General features: G+C 47.4%; 1 protein-coding gene across 1 annotated transcript in view; it reads left to right on the top strand.

The window, feature by feature from the left end:
• CEP192 (centrosomal protein 192) overlaps window positions 1-20,009 on the top strand; it is a 185,828-nt gene that overhangs the window by 71,712 nt on the left and 94,107 nt on the right. Inside the window, exons 17-22 of the mRNA XM_065398324.1 lie at window positions 1,786-1,916; window positions 6,932-8,021; window positions 8,120-8,246; window positions 9,739-9,913; window positions 12,060-12,373; window positions 13,338-13,788. Coding sequence (XP_065254396.1) covers window positions 1,786-1,916; window positions 6,932-8,021; window positions 8,120-8,246; window positions 9,739-9,913; window positions 12,060-12,373; window positions 13,338-13,788 — 2,288 coding nt within the window. The remainder of the gene's footprint in view (window positions 1-1,785; window positions 1,917-6,931; window positions 8,022-8,119; window positions 8,247-9,738; window positions 9,914-12,059; window positions 12,374-13,337; window positions 13,789-20,009) is intronic.

Below are 20,009 nucleotides of genomic sequence, written 5' to 3' on the forward strand. Positions count from 1 at the left end.
TCCATGAGTTTTTGAAGATAATTGCTAATGGCTCAGATATCTCCTCAGTCAGCTCCTTGAGTATACTAGGATGTATTTCATCAAGCCTTGCTGACTTGAAGACATCTAACTTGTCTAGGTAATTTTTAACTTGTTTTCCTTATTTTAGCCTCCGATCCTACCTCATTTTCACTGGCATTCAGTAGGTTAGATGTCCAGTCATTACTAACCTTTTGGTGAAAATTGAAACAAAAAAGTCATTTAGCATTTCTGCCATTTCCACATTTTCTGTTATTGTTTCCCCTTCCCATTGAGTAAATGGTCTGCCCTGTCCTTGGTTTTCCTCTTGCTGTTTCCAGACTGTTTTCTTGTTACCCTTTGTCTTTAGCAAGTTTAATCTCATTTTTTGCCTTGGCCTTTCTAATTTTGTCCCTACGTGCTTGTGGTGTTTGTTTATATTCATCCTTCGTAATTTGATCTAGTTTCCACTTTCTGTTTGATTTTCTTTTGAGTTTCAGATTGAAGATCTCCTGGTTAAGCCCGGGTGGTCTCTTGCCCTACTTCCTATCTTTCGTACACAGTGGGATAGTTTGCTCTTGTGCCGTTAATAATGTCTCTTTAAAAAACTGCCAGATCTCTCGAGCTGTTTTTCCCCTTAGACTTGCTTCTCATGGGATCTTACTTACCAGCTCCCCGAGTTTGCTGAAGTCTGCCTTCTTGAAATCCATTATCTGTATTGTTCTGTTTTCCTTCCTACCGTTCCTTAGAATCATGAACTCTCTCATTTCATGATCACTTTGACCCAAGCTGCCTTCCACTTTCAAATTCTCAACCAGTTCCTCCTATTTGTCAAAATCAAATCTAAAACAGTCTCCTCACCTAATTGCTTTCTACACCTTCTGAAATAAAAAAAAATATTTCCAGTGCGTTCCAAGAACTTGTTGGATAATCTGTGTCCCGCTGTCAGCTTGTTTCCTAGGTGAAGGAAGCTGTGTTTCCTTGTGTTACCTGATAGACCAGACCAATCCTTTTGATCTTAGCCATAAAGAGGATACCCGTGTGCTGATTATTTTCCTATAGGTTTCCTTGTAGATTTTGCAATCTTATGCCTGGTATCTGACTTGGTATGCAAATAGGCGTCTATTTTATGTCATACAATACACACATGACCAGACAGATAACTGCAAGAGAAGTGTAGAGGGATGGGTGTGAAGCTAGGAATGGTGGCACCGGAGGGGTGGAAGTTCTGGTGGGAATGGGTGTGGCAGGGGGAGAGGATGGGGATGGAGGGAAGGCCAGGGTTGGGACAAATGGCTCCAAAGGTGAGGAGAAGGCAGAAGAGGAGGGCGGATGTAGGCTCTGGATTAATGCTGGTGGGACGAAGGGTTGATGTTATGGGGGGAGTGGCAGATGGGTGAGAGGAAAAAATAAATTTGATAAATGCTGTGGAAGTAATGCTTTTGTAGCCCCCCTCAGGAAGCTAGTGTTCGTTGCCTTTCCCTTCTGAGGAGGAGGAAAAGTGAGCAGCAGAGTTCTGGCCCTGGTACATTGTAGGCAGGGGGGACCCAGGAGCTGATCATCTCATCAGGTGCTTTTGCAGCCCCCCTCATGAAGCTGGAGTTTGTAAAAAGGGCTGTTGCCCCAACAGGCCTCACTGTTTGGATTTGCAAAGGAAGACATGAGGTCCTAATGATCACTGCTTTCAGCAGAACTTGAGGGGTGGGGTGGGTACATCCCAAGAAAATGGGTATTTAAACAATCTGTTTCAGTAACTTCTTCTTATCCTCTTTTTCTCTGTTTTTATAGAAGTCATAAAAGTGCACACAAGGGAATATCCAGACTCTGTGTCAGCCACGTTCACTGTTGATGAAATGGAGACTACAGCAGGAATAAATAAAAGCATAAATACGCAAACTGCTACTGAAAGTAAAATAGAGGTATCTCCATGTATTTGATAATATAAAAGTATAGGGAAAACTCATAATTCATCTGAGCTGTGACTATTAATTAAAATTAATAAGATATCAAATGTGAGCTTTCACAATGAGCCATTGCTTTTTTTCCTTCTGTAAAGTAGATCATGTCAAATGATGCTTATCTGTTCTAGAGCAGCAAGAATCTCTGACTCTGTTCAGGATCCTTTCACACAAGAAGCTGCCTCTTGATCACCATCTTATTTCTCTCCCCTCTCCCACTCCCCAACTGTCTGTGAGGCTTCTTAGTATGTTGACTCACTGCTGTCTACCTGTGGTGGATGGGGAAACAGTCTTTAGTCTCCGCTATCTAGAGCTTGAATTTTAAAATTAAAAGGCATGTCTTGCCTCAAACACATTTTCTAAAGAACTTTGATCATTAACAGCTCAGCAAAGCTGTTTTGGCATTTAGCAGTGCAAAACCAAAATAAATTTGATCTTGAAAATAGCTAATTTTTTGAAAATAGCTAATTTTGGATTTGTTAATCTCAGGGCTCTTACCTTTTAATCTGGTGAGGCAAGATCTATCTATACGTAGAAACGGTCACCTGGTGGAATTGAGGTATAAGGAATTGAATCACCCTGTTGGCAGCTTACCTTCCGAGAGTTCAGAATGTGTTGGTGGACACTTTCAGTAGGCATTTCACTATTGATCATGAGTGGAAGCTGCATGATTTGGTAGTGAGTAGTATCTTTGCTCAGTAGGGACCTCCCTTCTGGGTTCTAGTAGTCTCCCAAATGAACAACATCTACTGTTTCAGGGGAGCTGTAGGTCTAGGTCTATACTCTCAAGGCAATGCTCTCCTTCCCTGGTCAGGACAGCTGAAATAGGCCTCTCTTCCCTTATTGCTTCTACTGTGAGTCCTATAGAAATTTGACAGAACAGGGACAAGTCATCCTCATTGTCCCCAATTGTCCCTGACAATTTTGGTTTCCAAATCTCCTTTTAATATCATTTCATCTTTCAATCAGCATCCAGTCCTTTTTGCAATCTCTTGATGGAGGGGGAAGGCAGGATCAAGCATCCTGACCCTAAAACACTTAATCTCATGGCTTGGTTTTTGAATGGGTATCAATCCTAGAATATTCCAGCTCTGAAGCTGTATTAAGGTAAAAAGATTCTAATAGGAAATGCTATTCAGCCGAGTGGAAGTGGGCACAGCTGAAACATGTATCTCCTGAGTCAGCAGATAGCACAAAGTGAGGTTAATATCTTCTTTCTCTCAAGATGACTGGGCTGTCCTTCAGTTCTGTACGAGTCCACCTGGCAGCAATCAGTGTGTGCCACCCACCATGTGATGCTATGGAGTTTCACCCAGTCGAGTAAGGGGTTGTCACCGACTGCCCTGTAACGATGGGTGCTTCTGTGCTATGCAGATTTGGCTCCGAGCCCTGACACCAGCAGCCTGCTAACCATACGGTGACCTCGCTTTGGCTTCCATCAGGCTTTTTATTCCTTGCAGAGTGACACCACTAGTCCTTCCAGTCCCGAGTCTCCCCAAAATTATCTCCCCTTTAGTGTCCAGTCTTTCACTGGACCCTCACAGAAGTTATGCAGTTTTCTGCTTCCAAAGAGAGACAATTCATTATGCATCCGTTCCTGTTAATTTGGCTGAAGTCCCACAATTTGGTTTAATACACAGCACTGAGATGGCTTTGTAGTAAAAGAAAAATAAGTTTATTAACAGAGAACGTAGGTTTAAGTGATTACATGGAAGAGTGAAAGAGGGAGGAAAGGTTACAAGTAAAACAAACAAAACATGCTTTCTAGTGACTAAATCTTAATTCTAACAATTTACAATACTTGCCTAAGCAGTTTCCTTACTTACATTGTTATCAGCATCCCTCCTACTCTAGACCAGGGGACCCAGTTTTCATTGATTTGAAGGATGCTGCACACTTCATCCCCTCAGTGATGGATGACAAAATGGCTTTTTACCTCTGCTGGTATCTTCCCAGTTCATTGACCCTGTTTCAAAAGATAAGGCAGCTTCCTGGGGGTGCAGTCTCCATCCCCCATTGATATTAAGTGGTCATCTTCCCCCACTTGCTTACCTCATGGCTTTGTTGACCTTGCATGTAAAAGTGCTTTTCATAGTCTCTGGTCACACTTTGCTTAATTTATATTGGAGACAGTCAAACCTGCAAAACAACATTCTTTTGTCTAGGATAGGCTAGGCTTAGGCATTGTCTATCAAACACATTTTAGGAACATATTTCCAGCAGACAGCTATAATTCTTTATATGCCGCCCATATATACATAACACAATATTAATAATGACCAGCATATTACCAGTTTGCATATGAAACATTACATGACACCTTTTTAGATACAGATTATGACAGCAGTGAGTTGGGGCAATGAGTGCATCAGGCCTGCTGCAAGTTATGGTGTGGTGTGCCCTTTGCTAGTTGGCAAAGGGGCTCCCTGGGTCACATATTTATCAATGAAAGTTGCATTCCTTGTGGCCATCACCTCAGCCAGAAGTGTAGATGAGCTTGGAACCCTAATGATGGATTCACCATACATTCCATTCCATTAGGACAAAGTCTCATTAAGACTAAATCTGAATTTCACCCCCAAGGTACTTTCGGACTTCCGCTTAAACCAGTCAGTCCACTTACCTGTGTCTTTTCTAAAACCACATTCATCTGAGGAGGAGAAGAGACTTTCACTTCCTCCTCCAATATGTAATGAGCATTGGCTTTTTGCCTACAAAGGTAGGAACCAATCAGAAAATCACCTAGACCAGAGGTGGGCAAACTACGGCCTGCGGGCCACATCCGGCCCCCGGGATCGTCCTGCCTGGCCCCTGAGCTCCTGGCTGATCAGCTAGCCCCTGGCCCCTCCCCTACTGTCCCACCCTCTCCCCCGCAGCCACGCTCATGCAGGGCAGTGTGGCAGCATGTTTGGCTCTGGCCGGGAGGCACGGCTTCAGACATGCTGCTCTGAGCCGCATGGTAAGGGGGCTGGGGCCGGGGGGTTGGCTATGGGGCAGGGGGTCCTGGGGGGCAGTTAGGGGACAGGGGGCGGTTGGATGGGGCAGAGGTTCGGGGGGCAGGCGATGGGGAACAGGGGGGATTGGATGGGGGCGGGGTCCCGGGGGGCCTGTTAGGGGATGGGTGTGTGGATAGGGGTCAGGGCAGTCAGGGGACAGGGAGTGGGGGGGGGTTCGATAGGGGGTGGGGGTCCCAGGAGGGGGCGGTCAGGGGACGAGGAGCCAAGGGGGGGGGGGTTGGATGGGTCAGGGGTTCTGAGGGGGGCAGTCAGGGCGCAGGAAGTGGGAGGGGGCGGATAGGGGGCAGGGGCCAGGCTGTTGGGGGAGCACAGCCTTCCCTACCCGGCCCTCCATACAGTTTCGCCCCCTGATGTGGCCCTTGGGCCAAAAAGTTTGCCCACCCCTGACCTAGACTGTTTTGTGCCATAGCAGAATGACTCTGAGGTCAAGCTGTATCTTTCCAGAGGCTCTTTAAATGGATCTCTGGCAATTTCGTACTTTGCTACCAGCTGTAACATCTTTCTTCCCCTTATCCAGTAAGGGCTCATTCTGCAAGTGCAGAAGCAACATCAGGGGTATTGCTTCAGGCTGTAGCTGTACTTGATGTTTTCAAGGCAGCTACGTGGAGTTTCATTCACACTTTCACAAGACATTATGCTCTAGTACAGGACTTCTCTACTGACTCATCCTTTGGGACAGCGGTCTGTCAAAAAGTTTTGCTGCCTGCCTCCTGCCACCCTCTCCTACTTTAGTACTGCTTCAGCCACCCACAGTGTAATTATACATAGGAAACAACACTCAAAGAAGAGAAAGTTACTTACCTTATAGTAACTGGAGATTCTTTTGAGATGTGTGGTCCTTGTCTGTATTCCACTACCCACCCTCCTTCCCCTCTGCCTCCAGTCATTCCTGAATCACTGTAGAGAAGGGACTGGAGAGGCAGTCGATCTACTCTGCCCTTTATACTTTCTGTTTGAGGCATGAGGAGAGCAAGGGTGCACCTGTGTACCAACAGACACTGCTTGTAAGAATTCTCCAATTCCAGGGACATGAAGTGAATATGTACCTGCGGTGGAATACAGACAGTGACCACCCATCTCCCAAGAACCTCCAGTTACAATAAGTAACTTTCCCTCAGGCAGGAAAAGAAGTATAAAGAAGCCTGCTGGTGAGTAGTATGTATTCAGAAATTGGCTTCAGTTAGGGCTCTCTTTATCCAGAGATTCTCTCTTTATCATGTCTGAAGCCTCTCCCCTCTTTCTTGTAAACTGGCATGTTTCTGTCCCAGTCTCCATTATCTTAGTCCCGGTTTCTTAAGTTGAATTGATAGGAGGCATGGAGAGGACTTTCTTTAATTGTGATAGGCTCCCAGGATGCCTTCTGTACTAATTCTTATAAAACTTGCCAGCTTGTTGCTTTCATTAGATCTTTTCTAGACACTTTCTGAAACTCTTGTGAAGTATGGATCTAACTTCTTATGGTACTTTTTTTTATAAACAAACTAAATAATGTTTGTGCCTTATAATATATTCCAAGGCATTTACAAGTCACTCACAAAATTTATAACACTTCTGTAGGCAGACATGTCAAACCCACAGAAAAAACGCAGAAATTGGGCTTGTTTTTGGCTTAATTGGCTTGTTGGCTAGTTTTTGGCTTGTAGCTTGTTTGGCTTGCAGCTTGTTGCTGCTTTTTTTATCAACTCCCAGCAAGGGAGGGGGGGCAAGCAGGGACAAGGGGGGAAGAGAATTGGACCCACCACAGTCCCAGATTGCACGCCAGGGGGATCTAGTCATAGTGTTGGGCTTTTTAGGGATTGGCTTGTTTTGGCCTTGATTTTTGGCTTATTGTGAAAGTCAGGGTGCTTATTTACCATGTGAAAGTTGGTGACTGTGCCTGTAGGAGGCTAAGGCTGAATTACGAAGTTATTTTTAAGTAAAATTTGGGTTAAGCTTGTATTTAACTTTATTTCATTTTAGGAAAGACTTGATAAAAGCAAATCTGAAGACAAGCTGCCTGATTTCACAGATCCTATCCTGAGCATAAGCACAATTGCTTCAGCTATTGCTAATGCATCTGCTAGTGCTGATCCTTCTCAATTAGCTGCTATGATAATGGCTCTTTCAAATAAAAGTAGAGAGAAACCCTTTCTTCCTGAAGCTGATAAATATACAGACCTCTCCTTCATCAATCAGCTTTTATCCAGCAAAAAAGAAAAGCATAATGCTTTTAATATGGAGAAATATCTTAAAAAGACTGAAGAGGCTGGGCATGAAAGTGAGCCTGAAAACTTTACAAGATCTGATGTATCTGTCCATGACCTTATTTGGGATAGTTCTTTACCATATAAACATAAAAGTCAAGATACTCAGGCAGCAGACTTGCTAAATAGTAATCTTCCTATGAAGCAAGGAGGAGGGAAATGGCTTCTGGACTATACGGAAAGCTTTTATGAAGAAAATGGCACCCAGGATTCCTCTTGTGCATCTAACTTTCCTGAGAATAGAAAGAAAACTGTAAACAGGGCTAAGCATTCAGAAAAATCATCTGATTTGATAACTGGTAAACAACCACAGCCAAAGAGAACTAGCCTCACTTTAAATGTACTAGGTACAGAAAAGACATCCAGTGAAAATGAGAGACAAGGTTTTTTGAGTGTGCCTGCAACAAAAAAGGAGATGGTGTGTATAGGCAAATGTGCTTCATTAAAGCAATTTGCTAGCCAAACAAATAGCCTCACAAACTCACATATTAACTATTCCAATGAAAATAAAGAAACAACTCATCAGGTGATGAACAAAATTGTTCCTAGATCAAGTAATGACTCAGTGAAGAGAGCAACTACAGAAAGCACCGTGTCAACCAACAGCTTAAAACTTGTCCAGCAGTCTAGTATTCCGTTACCTACAAGTCCTACCAAAGCAAAATCTACACAGAAATTGAGCAAAGATGAAAAGAGACAAGGTGGAAAAATGCAAAAAGGAATCCAGGAGGCTAGTGCTACTTACAATAATTTTGTAAAACACGTGACTTTTGAAAAGCCTTCTGTGACTTCCCCAAAAAGTATTGGTAAGTAAATGTATAGTCTCGATCCATTTCCTAAATGGCCCGTTTTGAAAACAGTCTTGTTACTTTCATTGTGCTTAAAGGGATTATTCTGTTAACAGATCAGAAACCCACGTCTTCTGAATGTGACTTACAGTCTTCAGAGGATGAACAATATAGCTTCAGACCCTCAACTTCACCACTAATTCATTCTTCTCCCAGCGAAGCTTCTGGAACAACTCTTTCAGGGTAAACTTTTTTGATGGGGGAGTGAGGAACTAACATTTCCGTATACCCCTAATTATGCTGTATTTTGAGATGTCTACCTGAAAAGGTAATGCCAGAACTCAATTTATTGTAGGATCTTGTTTCAGTAATGTATGACTCTAGTGTCCTTTAGTTATAAGAATTGGTAGTTTTTTTTCAAATATGCAAGTGACAGGAGCCTTGAGCAATAATTGGCTTTCTGTATTTCCCTGCTGGTTTGAGCAGAAGATCTCCGCTTCAGATATCAGCTTTAATTGTTTTGTGGCATTGAGATGAATGTGGCAGTTCACACTTCTCACAGGTATTTTTTTCCAGGCTAACTCAAGCAGACATCACTGGATTGGTTGCAATTTGTGGGCTTTTAAAGTTTTATTTGCAACCATAAGGGCTGGAAGCTTTCTGTCTTTCTTTCTGTCTTTCTTTCACAGCTCAGGTTCTAAGAATTGCAAAATTTAATTGGGATTGTAGGCCTGGACCTGTAATACTGATGTTTAATTTGGCCCTGGTCAATATATAGTTCTAAATTAATGTACTAAGCCATAGCTAATGATGATAAATGGAACATGGCCCCCTCAACAAAACAAGTATGATAACCTTACCCTAATTTTCATGTTTTCAGTTACTGTTAAACAGTAACTTTTGTTTAGAATTAAAACGTTAATACTATATTGTACATGCTGTTAATTTTCAGAATTTTGGGGCATGCAGCTTTTTTCCAGAAGTTAATACACAATTTTGGATGAATAATCTTTTATGCTCCTTATGTATTACAAGATGTGAAATGTATAGCTTTGGGGTATCTTGATAAATAATAGTATGATGATATTATAGGTGACTCCTTTATATAAAAGCTTTCATAGTTGCCCCTCCCTTGTACTCTGGAAAGGTGTTCTCCATGCAGAAAATGTACATTTTAGGTGTTAAGTAAAAGGAGATGTTGGATGCTCTTTGGGAAAAATATCTACCTCTGTTGATCTGGATGTTAAGGAACACCATATGGTGTTAAACATAATGCAAGAAATACAAACCTGCTTATAGTGAAGGCCTCTTTGTGCCATAGCAGTTTACTTTTTAGTTTTAGATTCTTAGACGATTTCCGTAACCATAATATCAGTGTGCCCAGGCTTCAGTTTTATGGCTCAAGATGTGCCCTTGGCAACCCAAATGTAGATCCTATTGAAACTGGGGAATTGTGCATACATATCCAAGGGCAGAATTGTGACTGGTACACAAATCATAAGAAACAGAAGTTTTATTATTCAGAATCCTAGTGTTGACTTGGGTATCTTTTGGTGGTTGACCTATCCAGTTATTTTTCAACAGTAAATAGCCTACAGATTGAATTGAACAAAGCAGCTAATTAAGATAATTAAATACCTAAAAAGTGGTTTCTGACATTTAAATATTTTGATTTTGGGGGGATGAGGTGGGAACATACAAGTCAATATTGACATAGTTTGCATTTCCTCCTCAGATCTGAAGCTGATTCTCCTTGCATAGCACCTTATTTTCAGAGTTCTGCCTGCAATGACAGTACCTTAATTCAGTCAGTATGTTCAAGTCCTAGCATGAGTCGACTGACATATGTCTCTGCAACTGACAATACTCTTAAGAATATAGCCATCATACCTAGTGCAGCGAGACGTGAGGTAAGATCGTCTTGATCTCTAGTTTAACCATGTATGTACAAGTATTTTTTTTTAATTCATTAAATTGTCTTTGAAATACTGAACATTTCTATGAATTTACCTACAGTTTAACTTTTGACAGGGGGCTTTAAAATATAACTTGAATGAAAAGTTTGTGGCAATTTTTATTTAAGTGAATAGTTGTCACCTTTTACTGAATCAATTTGTCTTTAAAATTGACTTGTTGAAAGAGAGTTGCCCTTTTTTGCCTCTACATTCATTAAAGGAAGTGTGAGGCTTTTCCAGTTTGTTTTTTTACACTGGGGAAATATCAGGGCTTGACTTATCTGTTGGGTGCCCTTCTGAGAGTGGAAAACATGAGATAAGAGCACAAAAGACTAAAACCTGAGCAGATAAATGCAGAAGGTATTTTAGTTTATTCTCTGAAATTGTTCTTCGAGTGATTGCTCGTGTATTCCATAATAGGTGTGCTTGTTCGCCACATGCACCGGTGCCGGAAGTTTTTCCCCTAGCAGTACCCGTAGGAGAGCGTCCCTAGCGACCCCTGGAGTGGCGCCTCCATGGTGCAGTATAAGGGGTGCTGTGCGCTCCCCCCCACACCCTCAGTTCCTTCTTGCCGCTTGTGCTTCGGAACTGCTCTGCTCCAGCTTGTCTGCAGCTTTCCTCCACAACTCTTCATTCAGTGTAGTACCACCTGTAGTTGAAGTAGTTGGTGTAACTTAGTTTAGTTTAGTGCGCCCAGGCCGGGCATGCCCCATGCCCTGGGTTTTAAGTCGTGTGACACTTGTAGGCAACCGATGCCAGTGAGTGATCCGCACACGACTGTTTACGCTGTCTGGGCGAAACCTATCTCAGCGATCGCTGGAAGATTTGCAGGTCTTTCAAGACTCAGACCAAGAGAGAGAGACATTCGGCTCTGGGCTATCCTGATGGAGTCGGTGTTGACCCCGACTCTGGGGTGCCGCTCTGAGTCAGTACTGGGTACCGCGGTGTCAGTGCGCGGTGACCCCTTGATGCTATCTACCAGTTGGCACCGCTCCCCGTCTGCGGGGCACGCCAAGAAGGCTAAGAAGAGGCCTTCGCCGCCGGAGCAAGACCGGGGGAGAGGCTAGATCCATGTTGGGCAGTCCTCAGTCCCCATCAGCCTCCAGTCCTCCGACTCAGGTTGAGCGGAGTAGCCTGGCCCATTCGGAGCAGGCTTCCCTGGATGTCCTCCACACTGGAGGCCCTGCAAGCGGCCCGGGATGTTATGTCCATGCTGGTACCAGGGGCACCGCCAACACTGGCTCTACGGTCCAGAGGCAAGCCACCGCTGGGATCTCTGCGGTCGCCCCGGCTTGGTACCATTCGCGGTTGAGGGAATCTTCCTGATGCCGTTTGCTGCTCAGCGACCCTCCCGTGCTTAGTCCACGCCGGTCACTGTCGACCCTCACCAGGTGTCTGGTTGGGTTCCGACTGACGGGCTCCAGGCACTGCTCCGCCTTGAGGAGCGGGCACCGTCGAGACAGATGACACTGAAGGGCTTTGTCTCCTAGGGGCTATCGTAGCTGTTGCAACACTAACGTAGACGCCATTCCCGTTGGTCGTCTCGCTCCTGGATCCCGCCATGGCACCGCTGCTGCAGTTCTGGGTGGCGATTGCCGGTGCCTCGCTGGCGCGGATCCGCCCGCTGGAGCCGATCACGGAGCAGCTGCTACCGGCAGTACCATTCCTCCACGTCGGGATCGTGGTCTCGTGGTTGGTACTGTTCCTGACGCCGCTGCTCCTCCCGGTCCAGGGACAGCGGCAGGTCGTATACCAGCCCGGCCTCCCTTCATAGTCGTCGATCGATGGGACAGGCCAGTCAGGCTGAACAGCCTGCTCCCCCGGTGCCACAGCAGGTGCAGTGGCACTGGGCTCCGTGGCCGGCACAGTGGTACCAATGTGCCCCGTGGCCCCCGACGCAGCCCCTGGTGGGGGCTCGCCGTCGGCCTCCCTGTCCCAGCCTCCGAGAATGGAGTCGGTGGGACGTGCATCTTCAGTGCCGTGCCTGGAGGGCGACCAAGTGGTGAGTCCTCCGGTACCTGCAGACACGCAAAGTACCGCGCCTGCCTCCTCATCCTCCCCTGATGAGGCGATTACGGCCCCTCCTCCCTCTGTTCCGCAGGAGGACTCTGAAGCCCACCAGGAACTATTGAAAAGGGTGGCATCAAGCCTCAGCCTTCAGGCTGAGGAGGTGGAGGAGCCCTCGGAATCTCTCTTCAACATCCTATCCGCCTCGGTGCCGGGCAGGATGGCTCTCCCACTCCAAGAAGGGGTGGCAAAAATTTCAAATGCTTTATGGCAAACCCCAGCTTCCTTGCCCCCCATCTCTAAGAGGGCTGAACAGAAGTACTTTGTGCCTGCCAAAGGGCATGAATACTTGTACACCTACCCTGCCCCCAACTCCCTGGTAGTAGAGTTGGTCAATCACAGGGAACGGTAGGGCCAACCAGCCCCTACTCCAAAAAATAAAGACTCAAGGAGGCTGGACTAATTTGGGAGAAAGGTTTATTCGTATTCGAGTTTCCAGTTAAGGATGGTGAAGCATCAGGCTCTCCTGGGTCGGTATAAGTTCAATTTGTGGGGCTCTCTTCCCAAATTTGAGAACTCCCTCCAGGACCGTGACAGGAAGGAGTTCAAAGCTCTGGTGGAGGAGGGTACAGCAGCTGCCAGGGCAACCCTGCAGGCAGCATCAGATGTGGCAGATATGGCTGCATGGTCCATGGTTCTGTGGTGTCCATGAGGAGGGTGTCGTGGCTCCTGCTGTCTGGACTGTCCAGTGAGGCGCAGAACTCCTTGCAGGACCTCCCGTTTGATGGCGAGGCTCCGTTTGCGGAACAAACAGACATAAAGCTGCACGGCCTGAAAAATTCCTGCACTACTCTTAAGACACTTGGCCTCTATGTTCCAGCTCCGGCTAGACCTAAGTTTAAGCCGCAGCAGACTCCCACTCAGGCCACCCACTCTAAATATGAACCCCCTTATAAAAAGTCGCGGGATTATAAGAAACGCCCGCAGAAGCAGTCACGGTCTGCCCACCAGCCTGGATTCTCCAAGGGCAAACAGGTGGGGAAGCGACCGTTTTGACTGGACGCCCAGGGGTGACCTACCAGTTCACATCAGGGATCCACCCACAATAAAGCTTCCCTTCTCCAACCGGTTGTGTGCTTTTCTCCCGGAGTGGTCGCGATGGGTCCTCAACACCATCTCCCGGGGCTACACTCTCCAGTTTACCTCTACCCCGCCCAACCACCCTCTGCCCCCGTCCCTCCTGGGGGACCCCTCTCACAAGGCCCTGCTTGAGCAGGAGGTGGAGCAGCTCCTTGGCTTAGGAGCGGTGGAAGTGGTGCCAGCGGAGTTCAAACACAAGGAGTACTACTTCCACGATTTCCTTATCCCGAAGGCCAAAGGGGGGGATCAGGCCCACCCTGGACCTGCGAGGCCTGAACCAGTACATGGTAAAGCTCAAGTTCCACGTGGTCTCTCTGGCCTCCATCATCCCCTCCCTGGATCCCGGGGACTGGTACGCCGCCCTCGATCTGCAGGACGCATACTTCCACATCCATATATTCAAGGGGCAGACGCGCTTCCTCCATTTCACGGTTGGGCAGGAACACTACCAATTTCCAGTCCTCCTGTTTGGCCTGTCCACTGCTCCCAGGGTATTCACAAAGTGCATGTCTGTGGTTGTGGCCTACCTCAGACGTCGTGGGGTCCAGATCTTCCCCTATCTGGATGACTGGCTGGTCAAGGGCAGCTCCCAGTCGCAGGTGCGGGATCACGTAGTGCTCCTTCTGTCCACGTCCGCTACCCTGGGCCTGTTGGTGAACGACACCAAGTCCACGTTAGTTCCGGTACAGCGCATAGTTTATCGGGGCAGTCCTGGACGCCATGTCAGCCAGGGCCTCCCTCCCACTGGACAGGTTTGAGACCCTGAAAGGGCTCATTGACACAGTCACAAGGTTTCCCGTGATGACAGCCAGAGTGTGTCTCTAACTCCTGGGTCACATGTCGGCGTGCACATATGTGGTTCGCCACGTCAGACTCAGGATGAGGCCCCTCCAGCTCTGCTTGGCCTCAGTGTTCTCCCAGGCCAGAGACAGGATGGACAAGGTCTTTACTGTGCCCGAGCAGATGATTGCTTCCCTACAATGGTGGTCCTCCGCGGGGTCCCGTTCAGGGGCAGGCCCCAGTTGGTGGAGCTGGTGTCCGACGCTTCGGACCTGGGGTGAGGAGCCCATGTGGGGGACATTCAGACCCAAGATCTGTGGTCTGTGCAGGACCTTGCCCTGAATATAAACGTCAAGGAACTCATGGTGGTCTGGCTCACGTGCGTCGCCTTCCACTCGCACCTGGAGGGCAGAGTGGTCAGGGTTCTCACGAACAACATGGCCTCGATGATTTACATCAACAAGCAAGGCGGGGCCCACTCCTCTGCCCTCTGCCAGGAAGCCTTCAGGCTCTGGGACTTCTGTATAGCCCATGATATTTGCCTGCAGGCCTACCACCTACTGGGCGCCCGGAACTCGCAGGCGGATCGCCTGACCCGAGACTTCTCCTCTCAGCACGAGTGGTCTCTACACCCAGAGGTGGTGCACAGAATGTTCGCGACTCGGCAGAACCACCGGTATCCCTGGTTCTGCTTGGGGAGGAGGGCTGGGAATGGGTGCTACCTCCGATGCCTTCCTCCTATCCTGGTCAGGCCAGTTTCCCTATGCCTTCCCCCGGATCCTGCTGATCGTCAAGGTCCTGGAAAAGGTAGACGGACAGGGCCTGGGTCCTCCTGATTGCCCTGGCGTGGCCCGGGCAACATTGGTATGGGACCCTCACGAGCCTGGCGGTCGCCCCACCTTGGCTGTTGCTGTCCCGCCCGGACCTGTCTCCCAGGGCTGCCTCCTCCACCCCAACCTAGCGGCACTCCACCTCACGGCGTGGCTGCTCAATGGTTAGGCTGGGAGGAAAGGACGTGCTCTGAGGAGGTTCAGCACGTCCTCTTGGAAAGCAGGCGACCCTCCATGCGTCGAGCCTATTTGGCAAAGTGGTCTCGGTTTTCCTGATGGGCAGCTGAGCGGGGCGTTTCTCCTGTACCTTAGAGCCCAAGGCCTGGCGCCCTCCTCCGTCAAGGTGCACTTGGCGGCCATATCCACCTTCCACCCGCTGGTGCAGGGGCACACGATTTTCTCCCATGCTATGACTGGCTAATTCCTTAAGGGATTGGATCGTCTCTTCCCATACGTTAGGCCCCCAGTCCCGCAGTGGGACCTGAACTTGGTGTTGGCCCGATTGACGGGTCCCCCCCTTCAAGCCGTTAGCTACATGCTCCTGGTCGCACCTCTCGTGGAAGGTAGCCTTCCTGGTGGCGATCATGTCTGCTAGATGGGTCTTGGAACTCAGGGCCCTGACCTCCGAGCCCCCGTACACGGTGTTCCATAAGGATAAGGTCCAGCTCCACCCCATCATTCCTCACGAAGGTGGTCTCCGCCTACCACATGGGTCAGAACATTTTCCTGCCGGTCCTCTGCCTCATGCTGGATGTGAGACGGGCTCTGGCCTTTTACCTGGAGTGGACTAAGCCGTTCAGGAAGTCTTTGCAGCTGTTCATCGCCTCGGCCGCATACATGAGGGGTCGGCTGATCTCCACTCAGTGGCTCTCCAATTGGATCACCTCGTGCATCCGTACCTGTTACGACTTGGCGGGTATCCCCGCGCCGTCAATTGTGAGGGTACATTCGACTAGGGTGCAGGCCTTGTCGGCTGCCTTTTTAGCTCATGTCCCCACTGCAGGGTTTGTGAGGGGCGCTCCCCTATGGGTACTACTAGGGGAAAAACTTCCGGCACCGGTGCACGTGGCGAGCATGCACACCTATTGTGGAATAGACATGAGCAACACATCGCGAAGAACATCCGTTACAGAAAAGGTAACAGTCTTTTTTTGCTAATATCTATTTAATTCAAACTCTTACAAACACTTTGGGTAGGTCTACACTGCGGTAAACCCATGACACTGAGTCTCGGAGCCCAGATCAGCTGACTCAAACTTGTGTGGCTCAGGCTGCGGGGCTATAAAATTGCAGTGTAGACATTTGGGCTCGGGCTGGACCCTGGGCTCTGAAACCCTACCCCCTTGTGGGGTCTCCAGAGCCCAGACTCCAGCTTGAACCTGAAGATCTACACTGTAATTTTATAGCCACCAGGAGCCTGTCTCAGCTGATCTGGGCCAGCTGTGGCCAGGCTGCTGGTCCTTGATTGTAGTGTAGATATACCTGTAGAAGAGAAGTTCAGAGATTTAACACACCTGCTTTTTCAGTTGAGGACTGAGGATGCTCCAACTATAGTTTTCCAATCCTTTGAAAAATCTATCAAAACTACAAGAAAATTCTCCTTTTTTTAACTTTAAAAAACAAACATTAAACAGCTTTTTAAAAATAAAAACAAAACAACAAAAAAATCAGATCTTTTTATGAGTTATAAAGGCAAAACACACTCTTCCCCATTTGCAGGTTAACTTTGATACAGTTTTTCATTTCTTGAGTCTTTGTGCTTCAGTACGTGTGCACTAGAGGATGAGCAAATGATGCAGTGGCAGTGTTTCATAGCAGAGTTTTGATTTGTTAGATTAGTTTTGTCTTAAATGTAAACTCTTTTCCATGTGTTTCCATAATTCTACTCCCTAAACCACTGTTTGGTAAAATCAGCTCATTTTGTCTGTGGGCAAGGATACTTTTCAAGTGACTGCCCCCAACAAAATATGGTCTATTTTAGTCCTCCCCTCCTAGACGCCTGAAAGTATCAAAGTATTCAGTCTATACTATGTTGTGAGAACTATTGATCTTGGTTGTAATTTTTGAGTTTTTATCTAGTGTTCGTCATGCTAAGGTCCACAGATATGTAACAATGGGTACTTCACCCTGTTTACAACTTGGGAGCAGAGCCAGTCACAGGCATCAGAGGAATGTCTCACCTCCTGAAATTTTTGCCGCTTTTATTTGTCTCCAAGGCAGGCTTATCTAATCCTCTTGGCTACAGAGCTTTTCTGGTAAATGCCAGCCGTTGACTTCAAATTTCTGACTGACAATTTGGCTAATTTGTAGTCATGTCCCAGGTCTCTACTTGGCTCTTAGGAAGTTTTTCCTCTTTGCTCAGTTCTCTCTTCTCAGGTCCTTCCCTGGCTGGTGCTGCTTCAGAGTGAGAGCGAAGTGTCCACTTGTTCTTCCCCTTCTTATCAAGTGTCTCATTGAAGCTTGGCCTTCTCTGTGGGCAAAATATAGTTTCCATTTAAAGCCTAGTCTAGGCAGGGTCACTCTAGCCCCCTCTCCTGGCCAAGAAAGGAGCTAGGCAGGGTTGGAAAAGCCAACTTCAATGCAAGCAGCGCCTCCACCCCATCTTTGAAGGGACTGATGCCAAAAGGCAGCACACCAGATGGAAGACTTCCAAAATTCCTAGAGCCCACGCCAGCAGTTATGCTCCTGATTGCAAAGCTCAACTGCCTCCTCCCCTCTCTTATCAGGCTGTGGTGGACGACAGCGGACGCAGCATGAGCACTGCCAGCACCAGAAAGTACAGTAAGGGATTTTTGGATCCAGCTATCTACTTGCTGTTATCTCTGTCATAAGACTCTCGGGGGGTCCCCACTCATATTCCAAGATGGGGGCTCCAAAGGAAGCAAACCTATATGGAGCCCCTGCACTAAAGGGGGGCAAAATATTGGGGAATCCATTCTTGAGACCCAAAGGAGGCCCTGAATGCTGTGAAACAGAAGTTTGTGACTTCCATGGACAAACAGCGCCTATGTGTAGCTTCCCAAGGACCATGAGATAAGATCATAATGGAGGCATCAGGATTTCCTGCCACATCTAAGACTAGGAAAGTACAAGTGTATCATCCCCAGCTGCTCTTGTCCCCATCAGTTGCTACAAGTTGCTGTGTCTTGCTGTCATCACCACCTCATTTCCAACAGCTGGCTGTGCAATGATGAGAGCCCAGATGTGGAAGCAGGCAGTAAGACCTTTTAGCCTACCGTTTATTGTTTTCTAGCCCTACTGGCCTCCATTTTATAAGGTTCCTCAGTGTGTACAAATCAAAATTCAACCAGGGGTCACTAGGAGACACGTAGCGATCTTCCTTGGTGGCTCAGGACAGTGTTTCCAACTGGAGGAGACTTTTTTACCTGAAGGAGTGGTCCACCCACTTTACAGGCCTTTCACAGGGAGTCAAATCTGGACAGGCCTTGCCTAAATCTACTTTCACTTGGCACAAAAGCTATCAGGTGACATCAGACACAAGAGAAACTACGAGGTGTTATTTGACACCACAAATGCTTTCACAGTAATAGGAATGTGACTGAACAGTGTTTCAGAGTTGGTTATTTTCAACTTAAAAATCACATGGCATGAGGGCTTCTTTCTGACATAGTGGAATACAAATCAGTTTCATGCAAGTATATGGGGCTCTGCTCATTGAGAGCAGAATCCAGGCAAATCAATTCCCAGTTCTTAGTACTTCATTAGAGAATTTAATAGAAAGCTGAGGCTTTTGGTGTAATTGGAAAAAAGGCTACTTACAATTCTTTTAGTGATTGCACGTGTGCATTCCACTCTTGGTGTGTGTGAACCCTGAGCACAGTTGTTGAAAATTTTCCCCTTACCGGTACTCATTGGTGCAGCTCAAGCACCCTCTGCTTGTGAATGCCTCTGCATGTAGTTATAAAAGGCGAAGCTGCCCCGACACCCATCACTTCTTTCTTACTGCCTGTGACTGTTGTTGGAACCTACTGGTTTTGCTTTAGCAAGTGCTCTCAAGATGTCTTTTGTTATATGTAGTTACATATTTGTATAGTTATTAGGGTTAGTGTTTGTTGAGTTAATTTAATATCTGTTTGTTAGTTTTTCCTCAGTTTGGGGTTCTGTTATCCGTACCGAGGAATGCTTTGGTCACCAAGCTGCCTAGCATGCTCAAAGCTCAGGCCTGTGAGCAACCCACACTCTAGTTGTTTGAAGAGGTTGGATGAGTTTCATGTTGGGGATTGGTGCCAAATTTCCAAGGACGTCAAGCCTACGACCAAGAAAAATCATGAGGCCAGGCTTATATTTATTTTGACGGAGGCTGCTCTGAGACCACCTTTAGAGCCTTCTTGTTTGTAGAGGGTACTGAGCACTTCAGCATCTGTGAGAAGTGCACCTCTGATGCTGACTCAGTTCTGGCACCGCTCTTCCTCACTGATGCCCAGGAAAAGCAGAAGGCTTCTAAGAACACTGCTGGAAGAGGCAGCTCTCTGTTCCCTAAGTCTGCCAAGAATGGGAACAGTGTGTTGAATAGAGTGCAGTCAAAATCAAAGCACTTCTCCATCAGTGAAGTTGGCTCTGTGCCAGGGCAGGCACTGTCTAGTCCGGGGCCCAAAGCAGACTTCCATAGGTGCTGGCCCCACGGACGTCTCTTGTGCCCTGGTCAGAGGCTATTCTGGTACAGTCTATGCCAGAGGCATTTCAAGCTGCAAGGGATTTGCTGAGCTTATCAGTTCTGGTGTCCTTAGCGGTGCAGGAGATTGCTACTATAGTATTGGTAAACCACGCAGCGCCAGCCTTCTCAGTGCAGTGCCCAACACAGAATCAACCTCCTATGTCCTGGAGCTCTCAACTTTTAGTACCATTGAGTGGGAAGTCAGCAGTGATAGCCTCTCTTTGCTCTTCCCCCGGACTCTTGGCACTGATACCCAGCACTGACTGGAGTGGCCCCTCCACAGAGAGGAAAAGGCAATTTCTCTTTTGACTCAGAGGTTGGCTCTTACGTTTCCCAGCTGCAGAGTGTCTTGCCATTCCCATCCTCGGCCTCATCTCCTGGGGTACTTGTGAGACCCTGCGATTGATGCTGGCATGGATATGTGGGCTGCAAGCTGTTGGGGTCCAGTGCCCTTTAAGTGGTCTTTTGGAACCCATATAGGTTTCCCCCCATTTCCAGATCTTCCCTAGCTCAATTGTATTCTTAACTAGATGTGGGGAGTCAGCTCCTTGAGCCCCTCCTGATCACTGGTACAGAGTCCAGTACCAACCTGGAAGAATGTGTTCAGGAGCATTCGGCA

This window comes from Emys orbicularis, chromosome 2 (genome assembly GCF_028017835.1).
Source record: "Emys orbicularis isolate rEmyOrb1 chromosome 2, rEmyOrb1.hap1, whole genome shotgun sequence".
In the NCBI taxonomy this organism is placed as follows: Eukaryota; Metazoa; Chordata; order Testudines; family Emydidae; genus Emys; species Emys orbicularis.